At 38.4% G+C, this 8,001-nt stretch overlaps 2 protein-coding genes across 3 annotated transcripts in view; one reads left to right on the forward strand and one right to left on the reverse strand.

The window, feature by feature from the left end:
* rrp12 (ribosomal RNA processing 12 homolog) overlaps window positions 1-1,384 on the forward strand; it is a 15,608-nt gene extending 14,224 nt beyond the window's left edge. For both annotated transcript variants that reach the window (XM_015054567.1, XM_015054568.1), the window contains exons 32-34: window positions 505-572; window positions 659-741; window positions 820-1,384. In XM_015054567.1, coding sequence (XP_014910053.1) covers window positions 505-572; window positions 659-741; window positions 820-922 — 254 coding nt within the window. In that variant the 3' untranslated portion in view covers window positions 923-1,384. The remainder of the gene's footprint in view (window positions 1-504; window positions 573-658; window positions 742-819) is intronic.
* Window positions 1,385-2,476: 1,092 nt separating this feature from the next.
* LOC106961071 (anthrax toxin receptor 1-like) overlaps window positions 2,477-8,001 on the reverse strand; it is a 24,028-nt gene continuing 18,503 nt past the window's right edge. Inside the window, exon 17 of the mRNA XM_015054571.1 lies at window positions 2,477-4,332. Coding sequence (XP_014910057.1) covers window positions 4,030-4,332 — 303 coding nt within the window. The 3' untranslated portion in view covers window positions 2,477-4,029. The remainder of the gene's footprint in view (window positions 4,333-8,001) is intronic.

The following is an 8,001-nucleotide window of genomic DNA, read 5'->3' on the forward strand; positions in this document are numbered from 1 at the left end:
AAAAAAAAAAAAAATATTTATATATATATGTATATATATATATATATATATAAAAATCAATATATATATCAATATATATCAATATAAATAAATATAAATCAATATATATATATATATATATATATATATATATATATATATATATATATATATATATATATATACACACACACACACACACACACACACACACACACACACACAAAATAATATTACTGGCTCTTTTGGATAATTCAGTGGATATGCAATACAATTATTCCATGAAAAGAACCACAAAATTGCTAGACATTGCATTTGCTATCATATCCAAATCTAAAAACATTGGTTGGCTCTTTATCATTTTTAGCCCAAGTTATGAGGAGCCGTTACGGAAGGGCCACAGGTTGCAGACTCACATAAAATCCAGTTAAAGTACATTACGGTTTGCAGTTGTGTTGTGGCAAGGTTCAAATAGATGCAAACACTTGTACATAGCACTGTGTGACGATGATGCTTTTCTCTCAGCCGGCGGCTCGGGTATCCACAGACCTCTGGGACGAAGCCAAGATGTCGGATCTGATTATAAATCAAAGGTAAGCAAGCACAAAAATCTGCAGCTGCAGTGAAGTTTCTTGGGTCTACGCTGTCATTCTGAGTGTCTTTTTCTAACTCTTGACAGAAAGGAAAAGGAGATGTGAAGAAAAAAGGAAAGCTGGATCCTTATGCTTACATCCCTCTGAAAAAGGACCAGCTCAATCGCAGGTATGAGCATCAGCTCACGCCACCACGCTGATCTGAAGGCTTAGACTAGAGCCTAAAGTTTTTGCTTTGCGCCTACAGGAAGCGAGCCAAAATGTACGGTCAGTTCAAAGGCATGGTGAGAGGTGTCCAGAAGGGGGCGCAGTCTGGAAAGAAAATGCAGAAGAAAAAAAGGAAAGCATGAAGAAGATGACTTGTATTGTTTGTTGGACTGCTTTTGTAACGTGTGTATCAAAGTGAGAGCACACCCTGGATATGTGTGTGTGTGTGTGTGTTTCAAAGATGCTCTGAACATTTATCAGTTTTTACATCATTCAGTGGGATGGAAATGAGAATTTCATGCTGATTATGCTCCCCTGCCTTGTTGTTACTCAAGTGGAAGAAAAAAGAAAATCGCATCTGTACTCATTTCGACAGGCCTCAAATTGATCGCATTCATACAGATGCAACAGTTTTGCTGTCATTTCCTCATTTGGCCACTTGAGGGTGCTGCAGCCTTGTGTACTGTAAGTTGTGAATAAAGCATTCACTAATGGTATAAGGTTCCTTCAAGTGTATTATTAAAGTGAATTATGGAGTGAAAAGTGAACTTGCTTTTCTGTTTTGACTCATCATAAACCTGAAATAAATCCCATCTTGAACAGGGAAGTTTTGCAGCTCAGCTACGAAACTTTGGGTGAACAATTGTTTTTCTGACATACCATAGTGCTGATGTGATTCATTTTCCCGATGGGGTAATGCGAGTCATGTAATGACAGGCTGACCTTCGAGTCACTCTTCTGTGTTCAGTATGTCAGCATTTCTTAGGAGAAAAACAACAGGGACCTGAATTACGAGGCAGGACTTGGGACAAAGATTAAGATTTAACCCTGGATTTCCATTGTTTTGTATGTGGGAAAACCTTTATTTGCAAATAATAATAAAAAACGATTTATCCAAAGTCAATTACATTTCACTTGTGTTTTAAATCCTACATGGATCAACACACAGCTTCTCTGCCTTTTTGGTTTGTTCTTGCTATTGATATCCAAAGAAAGTTAGACTGTTGTAAAAGAATATTTTAGTAATCGAGTACTCTGTGGAATATTTTTACGATTATCCGAGGAATCAGATCTTTCTCTCTGTTAACCTGGATGTAGTCTAAATCAAAGACTAGTTGGTTGATATTATTTATTCTGATTTTTACGCACAAAATTTATGCGTGTAAGCATATTCTGAAATTAAAAGGGTTTCTATTTCCCCACAAAATGCTTTATGTATTTACATATGTTTATCTGCAATAAGATTGAAACCGCTGGATTCCTAAAATGGTCTGGATGACAAAAAAAAGTCTCACCAAATATTGCTTTTAATACAGTGTAACTTCATAAAGGGTGCTCCATAGTATGTTGTTCAAAAAGGGGGCTAATATATCTCTTTCTACTATTATATAACTTTAGGAATATGAGCACTGAACTTCATTACTACACAAATATATTTCCTGGTAAAGACAAAAGTTGCTTCATAATTTTTATGGTTTCCAACATACATTTCCTGTGTAGTTTATAACGGCCCTGATCGTTTGTAATTTGCTTAATTAATCTGATGTGGTTTTAAGGCATTAGATCAACAAGTGCTAACAAAATCCAATCAGCTAATGACCATGTAATAAAATCTGTTGACCACTAGTTTGAGTTACACCATCACGGAAAAAACTCACCTCTAAAAACGTAAAACAAAAACTACGAGAGGCGGCGCATTAAAAAAGAAATGTCTTTATTGAAATCAGACGTGTTAATATTGAAGAAATAATGCAAATGATCATTTCAGTCAGTAAATGCAGTATACAAAGAGCCCTGAAGATACACAATTTTTTTTCAATACAATCTTTTACTTGAATGTGTTCAAAATGATCTCAAGCACATCAGATGCCATGCCACAAAGCTCGCTAATATCTGCCACGGTGCTCCCCACCCTGCAATGACGTCGAAAATCTACAACCCTAAGAAGATGCTAAAGAAACGAGGGCCTGTATTACAATAAATAACATACTGAGAAACTGCCCTGCAGTTGCAATAAGACTGGTGAACATTAAAACTACATTTTAAGAAGGCTGCAGTAAAGGTTTCTTTGGTTGAAAAGGTATAAAAATGTATGAATTGTTAAAAAAAGCCAACATAAATGACCCTGCTACCACCCTTTTTGTTTACTACGTGATGTATTTCATACCACCTTCTCCTTATGGATTAATATTGTGCTGCATTTATATATATAGAAAAAAAAACATTTCTGTTTACTTTCATAAACCATCTGTCACTAGCTCACTTTCAGCATCACTAAAGTTTGATAAGCACTTACAATCACCACCTACTCTACAACACTGTTACTGTACAAACAGTCCCAGTTGAATCTATGGTCTTTTTTTTTTATTGTTTTGTATTTTTTATTATAAAGGTTTTGACATCAGATTGATAAATTTTGCTGTCCAGCAACAAGACACAGCGCTCAGAAAAATATCCGAGCTTCTGGCCTGGAAGATTTTTTCACTACGACTTTCGGTTTTCTACGAAATTAGTTCAGATATGAGAGTGGCTTGCAAAAGCATGACCTGCCTTTGAACTTCTAGCATTTTATCATGTTACAACAACAAATTTTTATTACATTTTATAAGCGCTCTACAAGTATTGCACGGCTGTGGAGTAGCAAATGCATCAGAAATATCTGATGTGAATTCAGTTCTCGTCGCTCTGATCCCATAAAATGAAACCTAGAAGTGTTAGCAGTTTGCCGCCATGTGAAAGAAGGTGCTCTGGCCAGCTGAAACCAGAGTTGACTTCATGTAACCCCGATGTGCAAAACTAACACTGCACATGATGTAGATGACAAGATTAATTGAGCAAAGTAAAGAGCAAAATCTATTTGAGACAGCAAAACATTTAAGAGGTGGGTTGCGTACTCTCTGTCTCCCATGGACACATTAAACACATTTCCACTGTGAAACACTGCGGTGGCAGCGTTACGCTGAGGATCACCTTCCAGGAGGAAAAATGAATGTCAACAGCTGCTCTGTTGTCTATCCAGCTTGAGAGACGAGTGCATTTCAGACAGAAGATATGGACGATAGTAGAGAAATAACCCAAGTAGACTTGCAGCCGCAACTGCAGAAAAAGAACATTTTCAGTTTCACAATTACGCATTCCCAATGAAATACATCTACGGTAATTCTTTAGTTGTAACATGACAAGATGAACAAGCTCAAGTGTTAAGAATACTTCTGCAAAGCTCTGTATTTGCATGACGTTCTCTTTGTCATTACAGCCTCGGCGGAGGCCGGGATGGAGGGCGTCCGAGGGGCCCGGGCGGAGCACGGGTCGGGGGAGGGCCAGGCGGCAGTCGTGTCACAGGAGGGGGCGCGCGGGACGGAGGCGCTGTGAGCGAGGATGGAGCAGTGCGCGGCCCTCTTGACGGCGGCTTCGTACGGGGGACGGAGTTGGAGACTAAAGGTTGCTCCTCAACTTGGGGAGGAGGAGGAGGAGGAGGAGCAGGAGAGTGAGGCATTCGGGGAGGAGCCGGGCGATCATCATCTCTGACCCGCTGGAAGCGAATACAACGACCCTGCAGAGCGAGGAGACAAGGTTTAATCACAACTGCTTTTATGCAGAATAATGAATCAAATAGTGGCTCTCTTGATAAATACCATGCTTATAAAATGAGACCAATTAAACCAATTTTTTTTCACATATCGAGTATTTATCCTAATCAAATTAACTAATACACCAACAAATCTCTTAAAAGTGGAAGAGGGAATGTAAAAAAAAATAAAATAAAAACATGGAATAACAAATACTTAGTTTCACCATTTTATAATTATATTCATTCTAATCAAGATAAAGATTATATGTCCTAATTAGGAAAAAAAAAGTTTACAAAGAACCAGAGGGATTTCATTATCTCAAGGTATCAGTCAGAAGAAGGGTAGAAATCATTTATCTATATTCCACACCACAATAAACAATTAGAATAAATTAAAAAAGGCAAAGAGACTGAAGGAACCTCCAACAAGGATGTGTTGTGTTTTCAATGTGACAAAAATTTCCTGTGTAGTAAAGGAGTAGAGTCGCGAGAAAAAAAGTCTTTTCTCAGAGAAAACATGCAGTCCTGACTACAATCTATCAAAATGTTATGGGGTTTTGTATTCTTGTCTAGTGAGCCTTACTAAAATAACATTTTGTCCTTGGTTGAAACTCGGTGTTGGAAGCATTTACTTTTTCTGTTTTGTAGTCAAGAGACTCTGGAGCTCACTTTCTGAAAATGAAGCCAAGTGGTGCAGAATTAGAGAAAATGAAGCTTCATTTTAAAGTGCTGCTATATTTCCTGCAACCGCTAGGTGTCGCCTGCGTTTACATGTTTCCCAAGTCTCAAAGAGAACGTGATGGGGCTTCATTGGCAAACTGCTACTTTTCTGCACTGTTTTCTTTTTTATTATTATTATTTTTGTAAGATAGATTAAAATATGGAGTCTTAATACAAACTCTCCAAGTGTCAGGTAATGAATTAAAAATTAATTTCACTTTTAAACATCACACTAAGTGCATGTGACCCAAGTCAATATAGACATGTATTCATGAGAGGAAAATGCAAGGTTTGGAATGGCCTAGTCAAAGCAGGAGAACTTTATCTAAAGAGAACCTTGTGGGCTCATCTGAAGAAGGCTGTGAGCAAGAGATGTCACCATAGTCTGGTGGATTTGGAGAACTTTAACAAGGTAGAGTGGGATAATATTTTCAAGTGAAGATATGGTGAGCATAAGTTTAAAGGTGTGTACAATTATTCAGCTCTGCTTTTTAATTCCCCACCTCACAGATGTATTATTTTTCAATTCAATTGTACAGGATAAGGGGTCAATATTAAAAAAAGTGAAAATTTATTATGGCCTAATTTTTTTCTTACATCACAAAGTCCTGGCCTTTTAGCTAGGGATGTGAACACTTTCTAGAAACAGGGAAAATTAATCCCTTGTATAAGCTTAGTGAGTTTTTTTAGATTCAAAAAAATAAACACAGGAGCGTCTGATGTCTGACGCCTCAGAGAGCACACAGAGAAGCTTCTGTTTTCCGTTCACACCTGCACCACAATAGCTGTGATCCCGGCTCTGACAAAGTGCTTTAGTCTTCCCTTTTTTCTTTCAGGAGAAACCGCCACTGCAATTTGGACTCTTTAGATACTAAACAGAAAGCATGTTATGTCTCTTATGTGCTTGATTCGAAGCCATATAAAGAGAGGGATCTATATTTCTTCATACCAGTGTTGAGCATAATTTACAAGTCTTGGAGAAAGGGATGAGTCTCTCATTGTCCCCATTGATGGGTTTTTATCTCTCCTCGCTCAGTCGCTGAGTGAAAGATGGAGGGTGGAGTCTCTGAGTGGCAGACCCTTGGTGGTCTGATTATAACACCTTATTAAGCAGAGAGGCCCTAAAGTCACACAGGGGCCATTAAGAGGACCCGGCAGCAGAAGCTTTGTGACTGAAGGGGGCCATTGTGGGTTCAAGCGTGTATATATGAGGGGTGGGTAATTGATTGAGGGCAGCTTAGTCGGGAGTGCCGGGGTGGACGGAGAGCGGGGCTCTTTGGGTGCTGTTGCTGGGCGGCCATGAAAAGCCAGTTTGTGAGCAGCAGCACAACAGGAGAGACAGCATATGGACACAATGAGAGGACAAGCTCATGAATATGAGGATGTTTATGTGTGTGTGCATGTGTGTGTGTGCGACTGTAAGCATGGTTCTACCACAGCATATGGTCTGAATGAAAGCTCGTGAATAAAAGAGACGGAGGATGGGTGGCGTGGAAGTGCATCTTCAGAGTATTTGGTGTGAAGCGTTTCGTCATGACGGTCAGTCTCCTTGTGTGACCCCCCCGGGGACAGGGGTCAGCGACCTGCAGCTCCACGGCAGCATGTGGCATTTTGGGCTCCTCACACGGCGACTCTAAATAATTTTGGTCACAAATTATGCAGCACAGAGGAGGGTTTTTTTTTTTTTTTCAAACATGTGTTTTACAGTTAAATTAAGGAACTGTGTTTCTATTTTGACTTTTAGAACAATGAAAATTCAACTTTTACGCAGATCCACCAGACAGACAAGTCTAATAAAATAAACTTGTAACATTTTCTCTGTTTGCCTTGGTTTAACAAATCCACAGCAGAATGAGCCTAATGGAACAAAACAAAACAAAAAAAACTTACTGAATTTTCAGGTTAGGATGCAAACTACATGCTTTCATGCTTTTCTTCATTTTCCTTAATCAAGCAATGTTTCCTCGAAATGCATGTGTTCATTTTGTTTTAATCAAACAAATTGTTTGCATTTTTAACGTCAAACTAAACAGTCAACATGAAAAAAAATGAGGAGTTTCACATGATAAGAGCAAGGCGTTAACAGCAGGTCAGCATATTAACAGCTGCATGCAGAGGCTTTGTAAATGTCTGGTGCATCTGCATGTCGTAAAAGTTGAATTTTCATTGTTCTAAAAGTCAAAATAGAAATACAGTTCCTTAATTTAACTGTAAAATACATATTTTTTTTAATATAGTATATTAATTACATGTACAAGAACTGGACATTTAAGCTTGATCATTTGTTTTTGAGGGGCTTTATTGCTCACTAGGACCGAAAGCAGAAATTGCTCTTTACATTGAAGAGGTTGCTGACTCTCGCCTTGGGCTGCAATATCTGTCACTGTGATTGTTTGTTTCGATCCTTGAACATCTGCTCAGAGACAAAAGCAAACCCTGACACACCTCAAGCATCCCCTTTACATTCATCTGCTCTCTATTTCCACTTCAAACCCCAAAGACTTTGTCCTTCTTACTAATGCAGACATACAGGGGAAATTGTTTGTGGATATTTACAAGTAACTGGTACACACACACACACACACGCACACGCACACACGGATATATGCACACACATTCAACCATCATAATGAAGAGACGTGGGGGACGAAACAGGAATGAGACACATACGAAGTGACAGCTCAGCCCATCAGGTCACACGACCTCACAGCTCACGCTTCACTCACATATGGAAACTGTTGCATGGGTGCTTGTATGATTCAATGTTTTTCTTTTTTTTTTTTCTTTCAGGAAATGCATCTCTTATTCATCAGTTAGAAGCGTATCATAAGGTCTGAGGTTTTTTATGTGCAAAACCTTTTAAACGTTCAGAGAATGTTATCTGAATGTTCAGTTGTTATATGTATATATATATATATATATATATATATA

Source organism: Poecilia latipinna, unplaced genomic scaffold (assembly GCF_001443285.1).
Source record: "Poecilia latipinna isolate Pla-1442-1.1 unplaced genomic scaffold, P_latipinna-1.0 Scaffold1261, whole genome shotgun sequence".
Lineage (NCBI taxonomy): Eukaryota > Metazoa > Chordata > Actinopteri > Cyprinodontiformes > Poeciliidae > Poecilia > Poecilia latipinna.